Source organism: Anabrus simplex, chromosome 1 (assembly GCF_040414725.1).
Source record: "Anabrus simplex isolate iqAnaSimp1 chromosome 1, ASM4041472v1, whole genome shotgun sequence".
Classification (NCBI taxonomy): Eukaryota; Metazoa; Arthropoda; class Insecta; order Orthoptera; family Tettigoniidae; genus Anabrus; species Anabrus simplex.
Window position 1 is genome coordinate 1,192,433,748 of NC_090265.1, and position 26,200 is coordinate 1,192,459,947.

A 26,200-nucleotide genomic window follows, 5' to 3' on the forward strand; every position below is an offset into this window, starting at 1 on the left:
AACGTTAAAAGTTTCAATAAAATAGCGAAGAATTCACATGTAACTCAACTAACACACGTGCTTAACTTCCCCCCTAACGATCAGCTGATTGCTTTCCCGCGCTCCCTACAGTACGGCCTGGACATCACGACGGCAGTGGTCATATCTCAAGGTGTATCCCATTTTTACTTAATTGCAGTATTTTGCCTCAAAATTAAGCGGTCGTTTAGTCAGCCTTAATTTTTAACGAGTTAACAACCGTTATCGGACACGTTATTTACGCATTTATTACGAAAATATGTTCTCTTACATTTCGAATTTTCTTTACGGAACAACTGTCGACGGATATTACTAATCGACTCCAACATCGCCTTCAAATGTCGACGAGAGAAATCGCTAGTGTACACAGCGAGGAAACGATGCCGAAGGTAATCGATCGCATGCAATATCATCGCGGGGGTGCATAAATATCGGTAATGGAAAAAATCGCGCGCGCTTAATCGCTCGTAATAACGGATGCGCTAGTGATAGGGTTTTCGCTGTAACCGAAGGACGATACATAGTTTAATATAGGAATTTTGAAGGGACAGAAAAAAGTCGTCGCTATAATTGAGTCCTCGTTATATGCCGTACTCGCTATAGCGGACTTCTACAGTATTTCATTGAAATATTTAATCACAATATTATGTCTACTAGGAAAATGCTTTTTATGTGTGCTACTTATAGAAAGTGATGTTATGATTAATATAGCATACCGTATAGGACTGTCGCCCAGGTAGCAGATTCCTCATCAGTTGTTTACGCAGTCTTCTTGTAAATGATTTTGAGGAAATTGGAAACTATTCCATTCCCGAATTCCTCTTCCTATGATTGATATTTATCCTGATTAGTTCTTTAACAGTACGGTACCTTCCAACTTTATCTTCGTAAACATTAGAATGAAATGCATTATAAATAAATGGAAGCATGCGGAACTAAATGAGGTCACGGAGCTAGTTGCAAATAGAGCACTGTGGAGATAACCAATTCACAGAAGCCTGCAGATAGAATGCTCAAAGTCAATAAGTCCGTAAGGAAGATGTTGGGTGTATATACGTATATGGAAGCACGTGAAAAAGAGTTAAGATCAACGGCAGGGAACGAAAATATTTTTAAAAATGTAAATTAGAAAGATGATGAAAACCTGCGTACCTTCTATTACGGAGCGAGTGACTTGACCAATCTACTACGAGAATACTTTCCAAAAACCCTGCCTTACATGACAGGTTATAACTGCATAAGAAAATGTAATCTCGAGATTTTAATCCCAATTAGGTATTGATTTTGAAGCTCATAGACTAAAATCATGAAAGCTTGACATAAATCGTTGTCCATAACTCTTAAGACTCCCCTTATTAGGCTTTTTGAAGATAATCAACAGATGCAAGCACGGGAAAATAAGACAATCGAAATGAGCTTCATACATCAGATGATAGATAGCACCACACTCGAAAGCGAGAAGTCGCTGAAAATCAGTCTAGCCAACTCCGTATATCGGTGTCTTAGCTCCTGGTAGCTACCCAGCGCTTGCGCGGAGGTGGTTGGACGCAACACAAAGTACCAGCTACTTTATACCCCCAGGTAGTTTACCTCCCGGGCAGCTGCCAGCCACTTTACCAGCAGATGGTAGAACCGGCCCTAAGTCCTTTATATGCATAAAATAGGCATTTACTTGAATAATGCAATGCTTAGTTCATTGTAGTTAACTGTATTCACTGGTATATGACTCTATGAAAGTTATCTATGCAGATCTTTCTAGGTTAATCTGATAGATGGCTCCGTGAACTTAAGTTATCACCAGAATATTGTATGTGGCTCCATGTTGGTTCTGTTAAGTGAGAAACAGAAAGAAATTCATCCTTCAAAAGTCCTGGTCATTAAATGAAAATTTTAATTCGTGTTATCATAACAGTTTGGTTTATTTTCCAGAACCTTAAGAAAACGACGTGCTTAAAGGTATGATGCTACGTGGTGACGATTTCATGAACCATACCAAGGTTCAAAAATTCCATATGTGTAGTCACAATGGAAGTGTAAGTTCAAAGGCAAATAAATGGTCCTCCGGAGTTCAGGATATTTTCCGTTACTTTTCTCACACTTCCTTTATTGTCACTTTCTATTGCTAAGACAGGCCACTAGTATTCATATGTTATAACTAGGGCCCGGATTTTTAGGTTTTAAACTATTTTATTCCTTGCTAGTTAACTGCAGTATTTTAACTTATCAATTTCATTACCAATGGAGTAAATTACTCGAATCTTATAAAACCTAAAAATAACTAAATAAGACGTTAAAACCTAAAAAAAACTAAATGGGCTATTCAAGACAGTATTACGTTATTTTGAAATAGAAGTACCAAATATTAATGAAATTGAATGATTTTTTTTAATAAACATTATTCAAGACTTTTTGAAATGACTTCATGGTTTGGAACTGGAAGGGGTTTGTAAGTATAACTAGTGCGAGCGAAACAACGTGATACGGTACTATTCCACTAGGGTATAGCACAAATCAAGAGACAACCCCCTGACCTGTATCTATCAGGTACAAGCCCGCCTAACTTGCCAGCTTCAGTGCATCTCTCATTGTGTATGGACGACTACCGCCAGCTACGGCGCTGTTCACTGTTTAGCTCTATACACATTATTATGCGACAGACTAAAATTAATTTTCCCTATAAATCAATTTATTATTGAAGGCAGTTTAAGAAGCTTACGCATCTCAGAAGTAGCGATGCCTAAAGGCAAGTCATCTCGAAGTTGGTTGATTCGCCAGTGGATTAGTAACGATCCGGACTTTACTACAGATGGCAAAATTATATTTTGTCAAGTCTGCCAAAAGCAGGTAAGGAATTATTTAGCATACCTCCAATAAAAAAAATCCCCATTACTATAATGAAAAGTAAGTTTTTTTTTTGCTATTTGTTTTACGTCGCACCGACACAGATATGTCTTACTGCGACGATGGGATAGGAAAGGCCTAGGAACTGGAAGGAAGCGGCCGTGGCCTTAATTAGGGTACAGACCCGGCATTTGCCTGGTGTGAAAATGGGAAACTACGGAAAACCATCTTCAGGGCTGCCGACAATGGGGTTCGAACCCACTATCCCCCGATTACTGGATACTGGCCGCACTTAAGTGTCTGCAGCTATCGAGCTCGGTAATATCCGTTTATGTGAAGCGCTGGTTTCGGCAAAAGTGCCGCTCACCATAGCTTGCACCGTCCGATATGCTCTTCGCATTCTTTGGCCAAGAGAAAAACAGGATGGCAAGTTTTTACTTCTTTTGAGTGATAGTGCGGCATATATGATCAAAGCTGGTGAAGTATTGAAGAGTTTCTGCCCTAACATGCTGCGTGTAACTTGCATAGGCCATGGCTTACACAGATTGGCTGAAGAGGTTAGAAATAATTGTCCATGAGTAAACAGTATTGTTTATTCTGTGAGAAAGGTGTTTCTTAAAGCTCCTAGCTGCATTCTCACATTCAAGGAAATGTTGCCTCAAACTCCTCTTCCTCCCAAACCCATAATCACTCGTTGGGAGACAGGGCTCAATGCAGCCCTATACTATGCCAATCACTTTGAAGACATTAAAAATGTTATAAATTCTTTTGATGTCGATGATGCACTCTGCATAGTGTAGGCTAAAACAGCTCTCACGAACAAGAACGCTGTTTCACTTGCCTTCATTAGGGCACACTTTGCTCATCTTCCTGCAGCTATTGAGCGTGTTGAGTCGGCATCGTTGTCATTAAAAGATTCAATAGAAGTTGTGGACTCCATTTCGAAGAAGGAAATACCAGGACCAGTGGGTGAAGCCTATTCACTCAAGCTCACCAAAATTCTACAGCGGAACCCTCGATTTTCAGCAGTGAACAGTGTGTCTGCAATACTTCAGGGAGAAGAAATTGCTGGCGAGGTACCATGGGGACCGAGAGCTATTGCTTCAATGAAGCTTGCTCCAAGGACTTCTTGTTGTGTGGAGCGTACATTTTCCTGCTATAAGAATGTTTTGAGAGATAACAGAAAAAGTTTCACTCTGCAAAATCTGTAAATGTATTTAGTTGTACAATGCAACAGCAAGTGAAAACTGTGTTCTGTGCTTCTGAAAATGTTTCTTGATGCATTGGAAGTGACAAAAATTTAACCTACAATGAACCATTTATTGTATCTGCACATCAATATTCCTTGTTATTTTAAATTTCAGTTGGTATGATGTGTTTGAAATGCTTTCATTAACCCATTCTGTGCCATATTTTGAAATGAGTGGTATAGTTTTGTACTAGAGAGGCGTGAAGGTTAAAATAAAGTACAAAAATTTGAATGAATAGTATAACTTCAGTAATGATGGAAATGATCATTAAAAACTATTTCAGGAAGATAAAAACCTAAAAAAACTATTTTGAGCTATTAAAAAAACTAAAACGTGGTTTTTAAGAACCTAAAAATCCGGGCCCTAGTTATAACTATTTGTCTTTGTAGCCTTTCAGCAAATACAGAAGTAGTGATTTTACCAACTTTAAAAATTTGATTCTTCTCAAAGTTTTATAAATGGATAGGCACTTTATAAATATTTTTGTAGGTAACACTGAAGATATCTAAAACTAATCTATTTACATATTACTACAAATAATATAAAATTATGCAAACTGCTAAATCTAAAAATGAATGGAAGTATGTGCTACGACAAAATGAAAGAAGAAATGGAGTATTAGGTGAGAAACGAGATGATTGACGCAAACTATGGTCATAAGTGCCGATGATTGAATAACATTGTATTTTGTCAAGAATCCATATATTACGATAATTGTGATGTATTTTAACCTTCGTGGAATATGCTAGGAATTGGTTATCAAAAGATATCCCCATAAGAACGAGTATTCATTACACTTGGACTTGTTAACGTAGAACATCTTCTGAAAAGTTGCATTCTTTTAACTTGATGATGGCATACTTAGATTAACATGAAGGATCATTGGTACTGTATATAAGAATGTAGATTAACTGATATCGTACAATGTCTTCAAAAGTAATGTTTCCCAAATATTTTAGTTGATTCATGTGAGATCGTATAGTTATTTTTAGACTCATTTAAGGTAGTGAATAACTCCACCACTGGGAGATACCACGGAAATCCCAGCACCAGTTCCAAGCCTGGATAAAGGAGGAGGGTCAATGGCTGGTAGATGAGTCTCAGTTTGGGTACACATGCCGAGTGGGTGCCCATGGGAAATACTGAGAAATGCTCAAGTTGGTGGTTTTTCTGCCTACGGTACCAGCAAATTCTACTCCTTCGGGAGATGGATGAGGGCGAGTATCCAGCGCCTTAAAATGGGATACCCTCGACTATGGTATGGTAATCCAGATAGAAGGGTCCCTGGCCCTCCAGGTTGGGGGTTGAGCATGGGGCTAACAACTCCATCTCGTGAAAACACTCGTTTCAGAACTCGAAAGGAATAGCTGGACTGATCAACGACGACGAAATAGGCATGGAAAGGTACTCCGGAAACATGACATTACAATTGCAACCTGGAATGTAAGGACATAAAAGAAACCAGGTGCCTTACAATCCCTGAAGGAAGAAATGGAGAGGTACAAAATAAACACTGTGGCCATACAAGTGGTGAGATAGAAAGGGAGTGGTACCTTTCAGAGTGGAAGATACACACTGATGTACAGTGGAAGTAATATTGGTACGGGAGGGGGCACAGGCTTTTTGACTGATAACAGATGTAGACCTATGGTGATGGATTTTAAACCAATAGATGAGAGAATGAACAGCTTGAGGATGAAAGGCAGGTTCTTCAATACAACACTTGTATGTGTATATGCTCTGACTGAGGAAGCGGACGAAGAAAATAAGGAGTAATTCTATAGCCAACTGGAGCAGGTAATAGATGGTATACCAAAACATATTAATATTGTTTTAGGAGATCTTAATGCTAAAGTAGGATGTGAAGAAGCCTTTCGAGGGACAATTGGAAAAAAAAAAATCTTCATGAGCATTCCAATGATAATGGATTGAGGCTGTTAGATTTTGCCGTAAGTAATGATATGGTGGTTAGGAGTACCTGGCTACAAGAACAAGAACGCTTAGTAGGAATTTGAAGATTAAAGTGTATAGAACCGTAGTTAAACCAGTGGTGACTTATGGATCAGAGACTTGGACTCTTATTGGCACAGATGAAGAACTCCTCCGGAGATGGGAACGAAAGATATTAAGGAAAATATATGGATCCGTAAATGATAATGGGGTATGGAGGATAAGGAGGAATGAGGAAATAAAGATATTATATGGGGAACCAGATACTGTGTAGGATATCAAGGGTAGTAGACTGAGATGGCTAGGACATGTGGAATGGATACCTGAAGAGAGAGCAGTTAAGAAAGTATATCAGGGTAAACCAGGCGGGAGACGACTGAAAGGAAGACCAAGAAAGAGATGGCTGGATGATGTGGAGGAAGACCTCAGGAAGATGGGTGTACGAAGATGGAGAAGCAAGGCAACCAATCGAGAGGTGTGGGCTACGATAGTTCGAGAGACCAAGGCCCTTCATGGGGTGTAGCGTCCAGGAGTGAGTGAATGAGTGATTACCATGCTAGACTGAATGATTACTTTAGTGTATATAGGAAAGTTATTTAAGATATGATTTTAAATGATATGATAATTTATTTTAATTGATTTAAAGCAAAGTCTTGCTGAAACTAACAGGAAACTTATCACTTTTCCGGAGGCTTATGTTGACATGTATTAAAAATATTATGAGATAATCCAGCCTAAAAGTTAGTAAACATTATTTTAGCAAAGTGTCCTATGAACAAATGAGAATATTACGATGGACAATGAATGTTAGTTACAAAGAATGTAATACCGTAATGTAACCATAATATTTTCCTATGATGAACATGCATATGTAAACAATTTTATCTTCTGAAGGTTGTAAATATGAAGAATTTTCAGCACATTTCAATGACGATTAAAAGATGAAATGAAGAATGTGATCATTAACGAATAATTTCAACCCACCAGATGTTAACTAATTAATTGATTTTGAATTTTATTACTATTAATTCATTTTTCTCCTCCAAGACTTATTTTTCTTAATAATAATAGTAACTTGAGATCTTATTTATAGCTTTTTACAACAGTGTAAGATACTTAAGAGTTACGGTGATGAATTTTTGGGTAATCATATGCTAGTTGCTTTACATCGCACAGACACAGATGGGTCTTATGGCGAGAATGGGACAGGAAAGGCCTAGGAATGGAAAGGAAGCGGCCGTGGCCTTAATTAAGGTACAGCCTCAGCATATACCTGGTGTAAAAATGGGAAACCATGGAAAACCATCTTCACGTCTACAGACAATGCGGTTCGAATCCACTATCTCCCGGATGCGAGTTCACAGCTGCGTGCTTCTAACCGCACGGATAACTCGCCCGATGGTAATCATATGATCCATGGATATGTCAGATGGAGACGTCCATCATGTTTACTGGGATATAAAATATTACTCAGCGTATTGGTTCTCTCCCTGATCCCACATAAAAGAATGTAGATATACTGATATCGTACAATTCAAGAACCCTGACAGACTGGTCGGGATTTCTTTTACGTGAACGATCCTGGACACAGGAAGGGCGTAGTTCCTTGCCTTTCTTCATCAGGGAAAATAGAAAGCGGAAACACCACATCAATGGTTTCTTAGAGAAAGCGACAAAGAACTTAAAATAGTGTCCTAAGATGTAATAAGCACCCAGGTAATTTCAACTGTGATACAGGCTACAAAATCAGTGAATCACAGCTACCTATTATCAGAACCATCAGAAAGTGATGCTTTACTGCAGCCATGGTGGTAGTGGTGATTATCGTTTTAAGAGGAAGTACAACTATGCAACCATCCTCTATATAACACTAATCAGAGAGAAAAAATGGAAGGGGTCCGGCACTTCGAAAAATGAAGGTATTGGACGAAGGAAGACAAGGGCCATGAAGGGCATGAAAATTAAAGACTCCCTAGGCCTCCATACATAATACTGTTGGGGTCTTAAAAGAACAAGAGTTGACCTAGGGAGGTCGGATAGGATAGATGAAAGTGAGGAGCCTGGCACAAGTAAATGGAAGCAATGCCAGGACGCAGCCGAGGGCCCCGTGGCAACCCACGCTCCAAAGTTCAGAGCCCTTACGGCCCCTTACAGTCACCTTTTATGACAGGCAGGGGATACTATGGGTGTTAGGGCACCATTTTAAGTTTTTTGTTGCTTTCTCTTACAAATCATTGATGCGCCGTGTTTCTATTTTCTGTTTTCTCCTGATGAAGAAAGGCAAGGTACCTTTCAAAACATGTGTTAAGTGTGTTTATATAGTTCATTACTCGGCATAATCCCAAAAATATATCATGGATAGATAGGCCGTGAAAGTCTAAATGATAATAATGATGTTATTCTACTTTATGTTTTACATTTTTAACTCTCATAATTTTGACATCTAACATTAAAAAAAAAAAATCTTAAGAAACTTGTCCTACAGAATGAGATTGCTACTGCAAGCCATCTTATGTAACTTCATATTTTTGCTCATCAATGAAAAGGCATAATCTAATGAGTGGGTGGATGGGTGTGCGCGTAAGATATACAGTCGAACCTCCCTTCTGCGGACACCGTCGGTTCCAAGGAAAAATGTCCGTTACGAGAGGGGTCCGCTAAAATAAGTTTGTAAAAATAATCGAACATTTTAACATCAAAGAACATCCACCTTAAATATAAGCATACATATCTTTATTTTTATTATTCTAAATCATTTCTGTGTTAGTATTTCATAGAGAGTTATTATAAGTGATTTTACATCATTTACAAGCATTACAGCTTCGTGAAGTAATCGTGAAGCTTCGTCTGTGTAAATTTAGCACATATTTTCTTAACTGCGATATTCAGTTCTATTCTTCACAATAGTGTTTATTTGAGTTTTCCCGCAGTTGAATTTTTCGGCAAGCTTTCTCACTGAAAGGCACTTGTCACTTTCTATAATTACATTTCTTCTTGCCTCGAGATCTAAACACGATCATCCCTTGTTACTCATATTTAACAGACAACTGAACTGCTACGGTATTTCTGTCTCACTAATTAGCACCTGTACTGTACTGTCTTTACCTTCTCAGGTTGACTACCGGAGCTCGACCTTATCAGCGACAATCCGAGTTATGAATAGAATGATGCAAGAAGGGATGAAAATCCCTAAGTAACTTGTGAGTCAACAGTCTCTGGCAGCATTTCTGGGCAATTAGAATTCTCGGAATAGGCCTATACACCACTAGGTAGAACTGCATTCCGATGTACACTCTCTCCCCTCGCACTCGAAATACAATAGTACAAACATTCAAAAGGGATTTCCTTATGTCTGAAGAATGGTTTTAAAATAAAGGACATGTGGTCCGGCGTAATAAATTGTCCTGCAACGTGTAAACTGTCTGCTTAAGTCAAGTGGACGGGACAAATGGCAATGTCCGCTGTCCGGAGTTCGAGGTGTCCGCTTAAACGAGGCCAATTTAACACTTGTCTTATGTAAAATAAAATCGGTTCCAAGGGAAATTGTCCGTATAGGCAGGTGTCCGCTGAATAAGGGTGTCCGTTAGGATAGGTTCGACTGTACCAAAGTTGATACATTGTAACAGTGAGTCATTTCAAAATTGTGGTTATACTCAGGTTAACTGGGACACAGTCAGTGGTATTACTGTGATACATCTAGCCCATGAGTCAAAATGTCAATAAGTCAGTTGCTAAGTTCGGGTATGCAATAAGTGACTTGGCAGAAGAAACAAGTCAACATGTTACGTGGCTGAGAACTAACATGATTCACAAAAGGGACATATAGAAGGGTAATTTCACTTAGAGAAGGAACGCTGATAGTAACCTACTCAAAACATATTCCTGCAAAAAAAGGACCGAGGGGAAGACCTACAAAAGGAATATCCTGCTTCTACAAACCAACGATAGGAAGAACATCTTGCGTCTATGAACAAGAAGACACCATTATAATGGAGTCCGAGAGAGTGACTTTCGTAGGCCTATACATCAAACCACTGACCCCGATTGAAGACATCATAGCAATCGTGATGACTGCTCTAGGAAAGACGGCCACGGGAAAAAGTATTATTATAGCGGGCGACCTAAACTGTAGGCTAGATAAGTATGATTGCAGAAGTAAGGAACTACTACAGATGATGGCTGAAGAGGGATTTACACTGGTTAGCAAGAGAGAAGACAACACATACTTCGCACATAATGGTAGCAGTACCATAGACATGATCCTGTACAAAGGCAACGATCTAGAAGTAACGGACCATAAGGTGTTATATTCCGATGCGGTGACACCAATAAAGAAACATTGTCCAGTGACAACTACTTTCAAATTGAAAGAGTCTAAAGGCACACGGCAGGAAACAAACCATACGAAAAGAACCTCCAGAAAGATAGATGTGAATAAAAAACGCGAAAATGGAGACAAGCTTACCATCTTTGAAAACAAGATTCAGGAAAAGGACCTAGATGCTGCTGCAACAGCGCTAGAAGACATAATCAAAGCCGCAACCTCCACAATAAACGAGAGAAAGGCAAAGAAATGGTTCGATCAACAATGCTATACAGAGAGAAAGAGAGTCATATCAGCCCTTCACGTGGCCAAACGCACTCAAAATCAGGACGACCTGATCACATACAGCAGACTCAGAAAAGAATATAAAAACGTTCTAAAGACAAAACGAGACAATTTCACAGAACTCAAGGCTAGAAGAATGGTGGAAGAAGCAAAAGAAAACCCCTACATTGCTTTAAAGCCATGACAGTCAAAGACAATGGGGAAAATAGAGATGCCAATCTGGAAGGCTCACTTCACGAACATCCTAAACCAACAAAGTGTCATCGAAGCTCATGAAATAACAAGACAATACGATGACATCAGAAGATTTACAACAGAGGAAATTAGAAACACTATATCAACATTGAAAAACAAGAAGGCAGCAGGCCCGGATGGGATATTTAACGAGCACATCAAAGCAGCCTCGGAAGTTTTAATCCCAGCAATCATGAACATGATGAACTTATGTCTGTATACAGGACAAATCCCGATGAGCTTGGAAACCTCGAAAATTAGAATGATATACAAGGGAAAAGGAGAGCCACTTGACCCAAACTCGTACCGGGGAATTGCGCTAGAGAACAACTTTCTCAAAATTCTGACAAATCTTGTGAAGATAAGACTAACAGAGGAAATCGACAACAAGATCCCAGAGGAACAATTTGGATTCAGGAAAAGCCGAAGCACCCTACATGCAGTCAAAAACCTCATAGACGACATCGAGGAGGATATAAGATTCCCAAAAGGAAAATTCCACGCAGTATTCGTCGATTTTACAAAAGCGTTCAACAATCTCCACAGGACCTTAACATGCGCCAAACTAGAACAGATGGTGGAACAAAACAAGGAACTAAGCATCTTGATACACAACATCCTGACTAAAAACACCATCATAATTTCAGACAACGTAACAACCTCACAAGAAATTATACAGACAAACGGAGTGTTACAAGGAGACCCCCTTAGTCCCCTTCTGTTCAACGTAGCCACACATGACGTGGTCCAAGCAATAAGAACTTCCGCTCCGTCCCTCAAGATTTATATATACGCAGACGACATGGTGATGGATTCTCACGATACTAACGAACTCCAGAAAGGAATAAATGCTCTAGGAACATGGGCTGAATACAACGGACTGCAAATAAACGCACAAAAGACAGTACACATGGTCTTCAGGAAAGGAGGACGCCTATCCGCAAGGGACAAAATTTACCTCAAACATGAACCTCTACAAACTACAAAATTCAATCTGCCCTGTACAGCTTCAAATATCTGGGCATAACGGTCCAGACAACAGCACACTCATTCAGAATTCACACAACACAACGAGCAGCTGCCGCAACCAAAGCCATCTACGACATCATGTCATTAAGCAAACTCTCCCTGGATACAGCTATAGCCCTTTTTGAAGCCAAAATCGTTCCTATTCTAACATACGGAACAGAGATAACATGGGAAAAGTTAAGCTATAAAGACCTAATACGAATGGAAAGAGTGAAAGCCAGATTCTTGAAAGCAGCCCTCGGAATTTCAAAGTACACCAAATCAAGACTAGCGTACGAACTCGCGAGAGAAACATTTCTAATAGAGGACCTGAGATGGAAATTCAATCTGTCCTGTACAGACAACTGGAAGAAACTGCGGTTAGAGAGGGAGAAGAAAAAGGAGATATGGCCAGAGTTCTACTCTTCAGAGGCCATGATGAACAGAGCATGGACCGGCACAAACCAGGAGCTGAGACACTTTGTAATTTCCACGGCAGTCCATGGCTACCATCACAAAATCTGTAGGTCGAAGACATACCACGACCCGGACTCGATGTGCATATGTGAACTCTGCGGTAAACATTGTGACCGATATCACGTACTGTCGTGTAAAAATCGTGTGAAATCAATCATAGACCTCTGTATTGATTAATGTATTCTAATACTGCACAACTTGTGCGCAATAAAGTTTATATTTATCATAATATTACAATGTGGATAAAGTGTTATGCATACCTGGCAACTTTCAAAAAGAGAAATCCGGAAGATCCTTAAGCGGAAAATATTTAACAACATGCGTATGCGTAACAGTCTCGAGACATAATGGAAAAGGACGGCAAGGGATGGGGGGGGGGGGAGATAAAGAGAAATCCAGAAGATCCTTAAGCGGAAAATATTTAACAACATGCGCATGCGTAACAGTCTCGAGACATAATGGAAAAGGGCGGCAAGGGAGGGGGGGGGAGATTATATACAATACTAATACAAGTCAAATACAATAGAACCTCGATGCATCGTTCCCGGAACTAACGTTTTCCCGTATTCATCGTTGGATTTATTCGGTCCTAAAAATGTTCCATATAAACCAATGTTAAATTTCCCCGCATCTATCGTTTCTCGAACTATCGTTTTATCGCATAGATCGTTGAAAAATTATTTTTTCTTGGTCACAATTTTCTCGCAAAGACCGATCATACGTAACAAAAAATATTAGGCCTACACAAAAGTTTTTTTAATTTAGAGGGAATGGTCAATACTCTTAGCATATAATAGCGGCAACCTGTTATGGGAGAATGTACGTGCGATTCAGAGTTGGTAGTCTTGAACAAGGATCTTGTAGGCTGGAGTGCTGTGCGCAGGTCATTCACGTGCAACCTCACTACGAGCCTCCTGGTGCCGATGCTTCTCCTCGGTCCACTAACCGACCCCTAGAAGTATTCTTATTTACAAGAATTAAAACATAGACAGCGTAAACCTCAAATTTGTCACCATTTTCTGTGTTGGTATAGGCTGGCTAGGGCTGCCAGAGGCCTGTTGACCACTTTGTTGCCCTCTGCCCAATAGTCTTGAAAAGCCAGACCTAACCAAGCCAGACAAATATCTTTTCTCATAGCCTAGTCTTGTAACTAGTTCCTAAGTTGGCAGCTTCGCACAAGCCGCTGTGACATCGTTTGAGACATGCCGCGTTGAATTTCTAACCTCTGTGACATCGTCTGAGTTGAGCTGCGGGAGCCGCGCCATGTTGGGTATCTAACCTATCATTCGCAAAGGGTCTACGGAATCTTTTCCTAAATACAAGTTATCGCCGTTATATCCACGTACATCTTTAATTTGCAATAAGAGAACTGAACTGAATTTAAAGGTTTTCAATTATTACGAACTGTGTAAAGAAATCGGAAACGAAACTGTGTAGAAGTCACGCTTTTTATTTTCGTCTTGTAGGCCTATATCATGGTTGTAATATTTTGACACTGGTATGTATAGTATGAGCTAAATGGTTAGCACATGTTGGCCTTTGGTTTAAAGGGTCTTCATTGGGTCGAGGATCTTAACTTTCCTTGGTTAATTCCAACGGTTTGGGGGCTGTCTGTTCGCCGAATTAAACATTAGAATTCCTCTTAGGTAGGACCGCATTTTCATGTGCGCGTAGATTGCCTATCACGTGACAGCTCAAAAGACCTGCAAGCATCTCCGTAGGCCACGTGCCATTATTGTTGTTGTTTTTATAATAATAAACAAATGAAAAAGTACTGAGCGGACGAGAAGAACCAAACAGTACAACTTTCGAAGAAAAAGTGTACATGCAAGACTCAAGTGGTCCAATGTGGCCAGTAAAGTTAATAATAATAATAATAATAATAATAATAATAATAATAATAATAATAATAATAATAATAATAATAATAATAATAATAATAATAAATTTACATAACGAAAAATGTCCCAATACAGTACCAGTATTTTATTATTTTTCTTTCCCCTATTTTTTATGTTGCCTGTATTTATAGTTTTCCCGCATCCGTCGTCATTTTCCCCCTGCCCCCTGAAAAATGATGCATCAAGGTTTTACTCTATATGTTATGATCACCCCTGAAATTAAATATTTTCGCAAAGTTACATCTTGATGAGTGCTCACCTGTTTTCACTAAACACTGGGAACACTTTTCGTGATCGTATAAAACAAGGAAATTAAGCAGAATATGCCTCCAGAAAAGACTGATAATATTGTTTCTTAGTTGAACTCATTACGAACATTACTAAATTGCTTAGAAATTCATCACACCATTGCACGAGTTTCAGAACTACCGCCAATGAGACAGACAGACAGACAGACAGACAGACAGACAGACAGACAGACAGACAGACAGACAGACAGACAGACAGCCTTTCAGCTGCTAAGAAGCCCGACGCAGTTACTAAAGTAGTTTTATATGAATTCACAGCCTGCTACTTTTCACGGATGTCTTTTCTTCAAAATCGCAGCCTGCTACTTGTTTGAGAACATCTCAATGAATGAAGTAGCAGTTGAGGTAGAACAGGTGACAAAAGCACGATGATGATCAATAATGTGATTATACATTTACTGGTCGAATTTCAAACACTGCATCTCGTATTACCTGCTACTATCAAAAGTCAAACAAATCCGATCTGACCGCAGAAAGCGAAACCAAGCGCAGATATTCAAAATCCGTATAATAACATTGTTCATCCGTACAACCCTAAAACACATTCAAACTCCGTACATTTTACGTAAAAACTGGAATACTTGGCAGGTATATGTTATGGAAATTATGTTTCCGGGAGTAATCATTGTTAGAACGGCAACAAGCATCACCACTACATAACTTGGAAAGGGGGGAGGGGTGCAACACAGTAGGAGACTTCCACATCTTCTCAAATAATACTTCACACTCTAATCTATTAACCCTTCAAAGCCTACGTTTTTAATTGCTATGGAATTAAATATGGCAGCCTGGCCTGTACTCAAACTCACAGAAATTGGAGAGCCTGACCTATACACAGGCTTGAGATTCTGAACTGTTTAACCTATCACTTCATTTCTACAACTTTTAATTAACCTCCATTTTTTTCCTGTTTTACATATTAATTTGAACAAATAAAACCAGCACTTAACGGTCAACTACACCTCACTATGCCAAGGTGTTTTTACAAGCAATATACCTCGTGTAAACAATGAAAAGTCCTAATGTATGACATGTGCCTGTTCAGGGAAAGCACTGCTCTTTCATCCCCCTCTTTTTATGTTACTCTGCAATACACACATAAAGTCAGCTTGGTAGCCCAGCAAGATGTTATATATAGTTTGTATCTATACAAAAAATCCTCATACTACAGCCTACTCACCGAAGGATTCTTGTCATCTGGCAAAATCATTTGATTCTTTGGACGTAAAGCTAATTTGTTCCAGATTCCACCAAACCATGAACTACCAGCATTGTTCTTGGGTTGTTCCTTCCTTGATTTTGGTTTTGTGGGTGCTTTATCCTCTGATGATAGGGGTGGGTGCTGCAAACGTGGCTGTGGACCACCAGGTTCATCCAAAGGTACTGAGCCAGTGAGCGAAATTTGCGGTCCACCCTGAACATAAAAACACCAACAAACTACACCATACATTATTCTCAAACTATGTTCTAAATAATGCAGAAATAAGAATTTCCCAAAAGTTGCAATAATTAATGAATTATAGGTAGAACACACTGGCAGTATTACACTGAACACGAGGTAAAAAATAAGTTTAAATCCAAATGAAGGATCCATTAAAAAATTTTTTCCCCCCGTAACATTTGTCCAGAGCTCCATTTAAAATTCTGACTCTTTTCACAGGAAACATTTTGACACAGACTGGCATATACAAGGACTTCCCCCTGCGTTTAAATATTCTATTGTTAATTCCTGAGTTAAATGAAGATAAATGATTTTCTTGCATATTTGTATGAAATCAAATATTTCTAAAACTATACAAGTGAAATACAGTACATGTAAATATTGGGAAGACGTACAGTATATCTAAACCACAATAATCCAAGAATATCAAGAATAACAGAGTCAGAAAGGAAATGTAACAACTTTCCAAAGTTACAAGCAATCGATGTAAAAGTTCACATACGTACTGTACATGGTCAAATTAATTGTCCAATTATACCCATACTCGAGCAACTTTAAAATAAGAAGAGATCTCGACCTGAAAGTATTTGTAGATATATTTTTCCCAGCATATATAGAAATGTAACTGAAAGGATAATTGAGTTGAAAAACTGTTCATGCTCATTCAATAACACTGCCAAAAAGAGAGCTCCTGGACGAAACTATCTTTACATCTGTCTGTTTTCAGACCAACTTTCCTTTACGGGACTGAAAGCTGGGTGGACTCAGGATATCTCATTCATAAGTTAGAAGTAACAGACATTACGATAGCAAGAATGACTGCTGGTGCAAACAGCTAGGAACAGTGGCAGGTGGGTACTCAAAATGAGGAGATAAAGGATGAGTTAGGGTTGAATTCTGTGGGTGAAGCTGTACGTATAAACTGACTTTAGTGGTGGGGTTGTGTGAGGCAAATGGAGGAGGATAGGCTATCTAGAAGAATAATGAACTCTATTATGCATGGTAAGAGAAGTAGAGGGAGACCAAGACGAAGAAGGTTAGACTCTGTTTCTAACTATTCAAAGATAAGAGGTATACAACTAAACGAGGCAACAGAACATGTTACAAACAGAGGATTGTGGTGGCAGTTAGTAAATTCACAGAGGCTTGGCAGACTGATTGCTGAAAGGCATAAATTCTACAATGAAGATGTATGTATGTATATATATTTTACATTTTCTGGCCAACAGAGGACCACTCCAGTCAATTTTAAAAAGGAAATTTAGCTTTTCTACATTTCCAATATTTCTTCATAGTCTCACATGCCGACAATCCTTTCTTCAGTTGAGAGCACTCTTACCTTTTATTGACCTTGTTAAAAATCTGTCTTCTACTGTAATCTGTCTCATCCAAGTTGTTTATTTTATATCAATATATTTTGTAAGCATAATTTAAAGAGTAAAACAGTAATTGATGAATATCCTAAGCAAGTTTTGGGCAGTACAGTGACAAATTACTGAACATTTTAATTTGCAATGACTGACAATTACCATCCTATGCTTTTACATTATATTGTAATTCGGTGGTGTAAAAAAGCTGAACAAAGTACCTTTGAATATACTGAGCTCAAGATTAGTATAATCCTCCACATATTTTTTAAAAATGAAGTAATTATCTTCCATATAATCATTCTTTAAACAAAGTAATTATATTTAAAGAACATTTGGTTTCTTAAATTAATTAAAAGCTAGAAATTTATCTCAAAGATTTTCAGCTACTATAGAACTAGATTTGTATCATGTGTAATGCACAATATACTGAGTGTGTGATTGAGGAAGTAAAAAAAAAAAAAAAAATCATGCACAGCAAACCACACTGGAACCAATCACTAAAAAATGACAATTTAAATCTAAAAGAAAATATCTGAAACAAAAATGTTACCTACCATGCAACTTCTCTTTTATTATGAATGTGCAGCAGAACACAACAGGGAATAACACCCCTCCCCTCCCCCGCCCTGCCAACATTAACTTATTTATGGTAGAACACAAAGGATGTGTCAACAAGTTTACATATTCTTCTTCTTACTGCAAATAATGGAAGTGGTAGTTCAGGACGATTTCGTGGTTGTTCAGTCATGATCATATTATATTTCAGAGCTGAAGCTTCATTTACACCATGGTTAAGCTTTCTAAAATGCAGTTCAAAAATGAAGCTAGATGCTGGTGCTATGCCAGGAGTCTACTGATTTGTGTGCATAGCCCATTTTTCTATCATTAATTTTGACATGTTATGTTATTTAGTTTCCAAGTAGCATCAGCATTATTATTCTTTTCTTGTAAGCATTTGGTTTTCTCTTTAACACACACATTTTGTTCTGATTAACCCTTAGCATTCTTATATTGGATACGTTCTGACATAAGTTTACTCTCAAAACAGTGATCCCTGAAGCTGGTGACTGCATGGGAAGACCCATCTGTAGGTAAATGACATTACTGAAAGTGAAGAAATTGCTATTCAATTTTAGAATCTGAATAAATTCTTCTATTTCACCTACACATCATTTAATGAATTTGGAAAGATTGTTCTTAATTAATTGTATGGTGTTGTTAACAGGCACATTAGCATACATGTTAATAATATCAAATGAATGAAGTGTGCGGTGTCTGGATAAATTAAAGTAAATTTTATTGCAAAATTCTATGGAATTTTTCACTGACGTATTGGCTTGAAAATGATTTACATCGATCATTTAGAACATTCTCACAGCATTGGTAAGATTAATGGCATTCAACATTGGGCACGCTATGTGGACGACACATTTGCTATTTTCGACTATCGTATTACTAACAGTAACATAGTACTTGAACTTCTCAACTCCACCAATCCACATATAAATTCACCATAGAGTCAGAAAACAATAATGCCCTTAAATTACCTGGATTTAACCATTACGCACATCTACAACAACACTTTATCCTTTAATATATACAGAAAACCCACCCATATCATCAATACCATCCAACAAACTTCTCTGCACCCAGACATACATAAGAAAGCAGCTTACAACAGTATGGTACTCAGAGCATTAACTGTTCCTTTATCTCGCAAAAATTAAAAAAAAATAAAATAAATAAACACCATTTACAATATTGCAGAATATAACGGCTTCAGTAGAACCTTCATCAACAGAATCGTCAATAGATATAAGAGCAGACCTAAGACTACCTTAGAAAAAGAAAAGTTTTCTACTTTCACATTCAATAATAGTAGCATTTACCAAATTTCTCATGTCTTGAAAAAACATAACATTAAAATAGTGTTTAAAACCTCCCACCCCAACTCCAGCCTTATTTTCAATCCACACACGTCAAACAGGCCACAATTTTGTCATAAGATACGGTGAACATTGCAACACTCTTAAATATAATCGTTTTTCAGCTATGAGTGAGCATCATAAAGAATCTGGCCACGAATATACAACAATAGATAAAGATCTTAAGATCTAACATTATGAGCAAAAAAGGCACCTTGCTCAACATTCTCGAGAGCATCCACATCAATATAGATCAGTTTAGGAACCCCTCTTATAATTTAAATGAAATGAACGCAAAAAAGAACATCCTACTTGAAACGTTCATTCCGTACATTTGTCAGCAATTCTATAATAAAAACAAACCCCGCCTCCATCTCTCCAACTAAAGACCACTCCTCCTTACCCCTCTTCCCACCAGCTCAGTACCCTCCCTCCCCTTCACCCCTTCACTCCTCCCATCCTCACAAACACAGCTGAACCAGCAACAGACATGATGAGTGAAAGGAGGACCGCTAAATTGAGGTCAGGTGTTCGAGAGGGCAACCATTTAATAAGTTTAAATATTTCTTGACATACTTTTTACTTATTAGCCCAAGTTTTTCAGACTTTTTCCAATACAGATTTGAACTTCATTGATGGTTTCCGCTATGAGTCACGTACATTTTGCCTGGCATTTGTTTTCTTCTCAAATATAGTTTCTCAATTTTTGCTGCCCTCTTTATTATTTGAGACTGTGATTCAATGAAGACAGACTGCCAGTTTAAATTTTAGCACAGCGAGTTCGTCGTCATTTTTCAATTGTAACACACTGCACATCCAGACTAAGAAGTCCACAACCTCGCCATTATCACCTTTTGTTTTAATTCCAGCATGTCTCATTTCTTTTCACTCCCTTCTTTATTGTGTTTTATCATATTCTTATAACATCAATTTTTTTAAAATAATATTTTACACTGAAGATGGCTTAAACGAATTGAAACATGTACGATTAATATTACTCCATCTAAAGATGGAGATATGTATGTATTGAATAGGGCAAATAAAATTTCCTTTGTAAAGTGAAAACCATCAATACGGGATGATTTTAATATTTTGTAACAAAGTCCAAGGTTAAATTCATGGAAGAAATTTCAGATCCCCCTGAAATCAAAACAGAAGTAAGACAGGGAAATGGACTCTCTCCTTTACTCTTCAACTGCATCCTTGAAAAAGTTATACCAGAATGGTGCAAACAGGAACTAGTCCAAAAAATTCACCAACCAATCACTTTAGGCAGAGGAAAAGTAGCAACAGATTGCTTAACATTTGCAGACTACCCAGCAATCTTAACCCGAGACATTTCAACAGCCCAAAATCAGATTGAACTCCTGAAAGAAGTTGCGGAATAAGTCGGCCTAAAAATATCTTTTGAAAAGACAGAACACATGACTTGCAACAAACACCAAAACCCATGGAGACAAAATATGGCAAAATTAAATGAGTATCACAATTTAAATATCTTGGTGAAACAATTCAAGAAAATGGATTTGAAACAAAAGGCAATGGAATTAGATGCCAAAAGTTGGAAACTGCCTATTAATTAATCCAAAATATCTACAACGAAAAATGTATCTCCAAGCACACAAAACTAAGACATTACAATAGTCATTAAACCAGAATGTCTTACAGATCAGAAACACTCATTTTGAACAAAAATGCAGACATTGTAAACATTGAGAAAAAGGAATGCAAAATCATATGAAAAATTCTAGGCCCAAAACTCGCTCACGGACGATACCGACTCAAGAGGCAGATAGGAAATCAAACAATACACAAATGTTCACAGTGACATTAGAAAATGCAGGATAAGATTCTATGGACACATTAAAAGAATGCACCAAAACAGACTTACAAAACAAATAGTCAAATTCTATAAAAACAGGAGTAAAGCCAAAACAGACACAATGAAATGGATTGGCAAAATCAGAACCGATTCAAAATAGGCAGGATTTACACCAGCAAATGTCCAGAACTGAGTAATCTTACGATCCAAAATTACAAATGCCAAGTTGACCAAGAGGAAAAAACAAAGAAGAAGATCGGAACAACTTGGTCTGAAGACAGAAAGGAAGCCGACGGTAAAAGAATGAACGAATTATGGACACAAAGGAAAGCAAATGCATGCCTCTAAGTATTCTGCGTAGTCCTAATGTACCTATTCGCAGATATATATAATAATTTTTTTTAAATTTTGCGTTTTTAGTATTCTGTGAGAAGGAAGACAGCTCCTGGACGAATCTATGTTTACATCTGTCTGTTTTCAGACCAACTTTCCTTTAGAGACATGAAAGTAGCGAGAATGATTGCTGTCACTTTACAAAAGAAAATATTTATAAAATCCTCCTATCAATACAAGTCAAGTCATCTGTTAGATGAAGCAAAGTCTATACATGTTTCAGCCTAATCTCAAGGCCATCTTCAGTAGTAAAACAATGATTACATAATATACAAACAAATTAAAAATCGTAATGATGTGAAGTGACAGTGATCATGATTAGTGAGTTAAAAACACATTGAGGTACATGCGAGCACTGAAATGGTGTCCCGGCATAAACAAAGCATGGTATACCCCTACCTCCATGCTTAACGCATTGCTGCAGGTAGACAGCCCGCTACAAAACTGTTGTGATTGAAATGGGCACAGTGGTGGATGTATAGCAATACACACACCGTGCCTTTGACACCACCCCTTCACTCCCTCGCCACCTTTCAGTACTGGAGTGGGGCAGTGTTGATTGTTTACGTCGGGACACCATTTCTGTGCTTGCATGTACAAAGTCCTCTCATCTAATGGATCTGCTGACTCTTAAATAAAAACACTATGCTGAGGAGTGTAGTGAGACCGTCAATACTATGAATAAAATGTGTACAACATCTGTAATGAAAAAAGGGATATATGAGTGGATGAAGAAAAAGTTAAAAATGATGTACGAAAAGAAAACTCATATGACTTACTTGTAACTAAAAGTTATCGTCTCGAATGGAGATGACCTTGTTGGTCTCAAGTCACATTGACAACTAAGCCTGTGTGTGGCTTACTGTGTATCTGTGTCGATGTGGTTGGGAGGGGTAATGGAGAACAAGTCACCAACATACGCAATCTCAAAAAGAAAATTAAAGATAACGATTTAATAGTAACTAAAGCAGATAAAGGTAATGCTACTGTAGTTATGGGGAAAAGTGGCTACATAAATAAAGCACAATTCTTCTTTGCTAACAATAACTTTAACGCAGTAAAAAAAGATCCTACTAATAGAATACAAAGAGAGATGAAAGCTTTAATTAAGAACTTTTTATTTTTGTTTAATGACGTAGAAAAATCAAAATTGATCATCATGAATCCCAAGTTACCTACGGCGAAAGCGTTACCGAAGATTCACAAGGCGGATGTCCCCATAAGGCCCGTTATTAACTTCAGAAGTAGTCGGACGTACAAAATATCCCAATTTATTCACAATTTTCTTAAAACACATTCCTTTCAACCTAACATGTCAGTTAAAAATTCCCTGGAATTCTGCAATAGAATAAAAAATCTCACGTTACCAAAACATTACACTCTTCACTCCTTTGACATAGAATATATGTAATGCAAGTATGAAGAATGAGATTTCCACCTAATCAATACTTTATTACAAAATGTTTGAAGTTCTCTACATTTTGTAATAAAGTATTGATTAGGTGGAAATCTCATTCTTCATACTTGCATTCTTAATTCATCAATACGGACAATGAAGCTGATAGATTATAGTAAATATATACGCGAATGTACCCGTCAATAAAACCATCGAAATAGTAAAAAAACAATCTTTCCAAATTCAGTAAATTGACTATAGGGGAGATAAAAGAGTTTATTCAGATCCTCAAGTTTACATTAAATAATGGCTTCTTTACTTTTAATAACATCATATACCAACAGAAGGGGCTTCCCATGGGGTCACCGGCCTCGGGAATCCTCGCTGATATTTACGTAGATTTCCTCGAATACACTCATATTATAGGTAAAATTAATGGGATCAAACATTGGACTCGGTATGTGGATGATACTTTTATTATCCTGGATTCTAACATTACTGACAGCAACACCGTTCTTGAATTACTTAATAACCTGGATCCAAACATAAAGTTTACGATAGAATCCGAGAACAACAATTCCCTTAATTATCTCGATTTAACTATTACTCGCAATCAGAATAAAACCATTTCTTTTAATATTTACAGGAAGCCCACTCACACAATAAACACAATCCACCAAACTTCTCTACACCCAGGGACACAGAAGAAGACAACTTACAATAGTATGATTTTCAGAGCTCTTAATGTTCCTTTATCCCGTAAGAATTTTAGAAAGGAAATCAACACCATTTATGCAATAGCCGAAGGTAATGGTTTCAGTAAAGCTTTCGTGAATAAAATTCTCAATAAATTTAGAAATAAACCCAAGACCACCTTAGAAAAACAATCTTCCCATAAAGAGAAATTCACCACATTTACCTTTAATAATAATAATATATATCCTATTTCAAACATCTTTAAAAAACACAAGTTAAAAGTAGCTTTCAAGACCGTTCACACCAATACAAAAATGTTTTTTAATTCTCATACTGTCAACAGCAAAAAATTTTCTAACTCTGGAATATACAAATTAAAATGCCAATCATGTCTTTCAACGTATATTGTGCAAACAGGCCGCAGTTTCAATGTAAGATACTCCGAACATCTTAATGCCCTAAAGTATAATCGCTACTGAGCCATGAGTGAACATTGTAGAGAGAAAAATCATAAATACACAACAACTGATCAAGATTTAAAGATCCTGCATTACGAACAGAAAGGTCCCTTACTTAATATACTAGAGAATATATATATCGACCAATATAACAATCCCGTCTATAACTTAAATGAAATCAACGAAAAGAAAAATATTTTATTGGAAACCTTTGTCCCGCTCATCTGCGAACAGTTCATTAATAAAAAAGAGTTTCACTACCGACATTCTAGAACAAGACCCGCCCTTCCATCAACACCCTCCTTCCGCGAATCACAACGTCCCTCCCTCCCTGCCCCTCCCCCTCTATTACCCCTCCCAACCACATCGACACCGATACACAGTAAGCCACACACAGGCTTAGTTGTCAATGTGACTTGAGACCGACAAGGTCATCTCCATTCGAGACGACAACTTTTAGTTACAAGTAAGTCATATGAGTTTTCTTTTCGTACATCATTTTTAACTTGTTCTTCATCCACTCATATATCCCTTTTTTCTCATTACAGATGTTATACACGTTTTATTCGTAGTATTGACGGTCTCACTACACTCCTCAGCATAGTGTTTTTATTTAACAGTCAGCAAGATCCATTAGACGAGAGGATCTTGTACCTCAATGTGTTTTTAACTCACTAATCATGATCACCATCACTTCACATCATTACGATTTTTAATTTGTGTGTGTATTATGTAATCATTGTTTTACTACTGAAGATGGCCTTGAGATTAGGGTGAAACATGTATAGACTTTGCTTCATCTAACAGATGACTTGACTTGTATTGGTAGGAGGATTTTATAAATATTTTCTTTTGTAAAGTGATAACCGTCAATACGGAATGAGATTCATAACTTGCAATGATTGCTATTACAAACAGGTGGGAACAGTGGCAGGAGGGTACTCAGAATGAGGAGATAAAGGATAAGTTCGGATTGAATTCTGTGGATGAAGCTTTACGTATAAACTGCCTTCGGTGATGGGGTCATGTGAGGCGAATGGAGGAGGACAGTTTACCTAAAAGAATAATGGACTCTATTATGGACGGTAAGAGAAGTACTATGGTGCCGATCTAAAAGTCCAAAGTTCCAGAGCTGGAATGACCAAGCAACAGACTGCCGTGAACACTCCTCCGCCATTATTCCATTAAATATGCACACTGCTCATTCCAATCAGTGCCTCAGAGTAGGGGTTAAATAGCTGGAATACTATGATGAACCAGTGTGTTACGTACCAGTAGTATCAGAAAATCCAGAGGAATGGCATGCTAAAGAAGAAAGTTATTTATCTAATACCCCAGCTGTTGTTGTTGTTGTTGTCGTTAGTCGTTTAGTCGCTTTCAACTCTCCGTGACCCCATAGACCAAAGTGCGCCATTTCTTCCTGTCATGAACTATTTTCCAAAGTCTTTCTAAATTGAGAGCCGTGGCTTCCTTGATGCCATCAATCCACCTTATCCGTTGTCGCCCTCTTCTCCTGTTACCATCAGTCTTCCCGAGCAGTAAGGTCTTTTCCAGTGAATCATGTTTTCTCATAATATGACTGAAGTACTTTAATTTTTGTCTGAGTATTTGACCTTCCAGTGAACAGCCTGGGTTGATTTCCTGTAATATGGACTTATTAGACCTCTTCGCAGTCCATGGAACTCTAAGGAGTTTTCTCCAACACCATAGTTCAAATGCGTCCATTCTTCGACGCTCAGCCTTTCTTACTGTCCAGGTTTCGCTTCCGTACATTGCTACTGGAAAGACCATAGCCTTCACTCTACGAATCTTCGTTCTTAAAGTTACGTCTCTACTCTTGAAAATGTTATCAAGGTTGGCCATTGCCTTCCTCCCAAGGAGCAAGCGTCTCTTAATTTCATGGCTGCAATCGCCGTCAGCAGTTATTTTGGAGCCCAAGTAGATGAATCTAGGAACAACCTCCGTTGTTTCACCATTTATATGCCAGGAGGTGATAGGTTTAGTTGCCATGATCTTTGTTTTCTTGACATTCAACCTTAGTCCAGCTTTTGCACTTTCTTCTTTCACCTTCATTAGTAGATATTTAAGTTGTTCTTCACTTTC

The 26,200-nt window shown here is 37.9% G+C and overlaps 1 protein-coding gene across 3 annotated transcripts in view; it reads right to left on the bottom strand.

Moving 5' to 3' along the window:
- Sec16 (Secretory 16) overlaps positions 1 to 26,200 on the bottom strand; it is a 753,833-nt gene that overhangs the window by 196,127 nt on the left and 531,506 nt on the right. For all 3 annotated transcript variants that reach the window (XM_067137541.2, XM_067137539.2, XM_067137540.2), the window contains exon 23: positions 15,777 to 16,010. In XM_067137541.2, the coding sequence (XP_066993642.2) occupies positions 15,777 to 16,010 (234 nt within the window). The remainder of the gene's footprint in view (positions 1 to 15,776; positions 16,011 to 26,200) is intronic.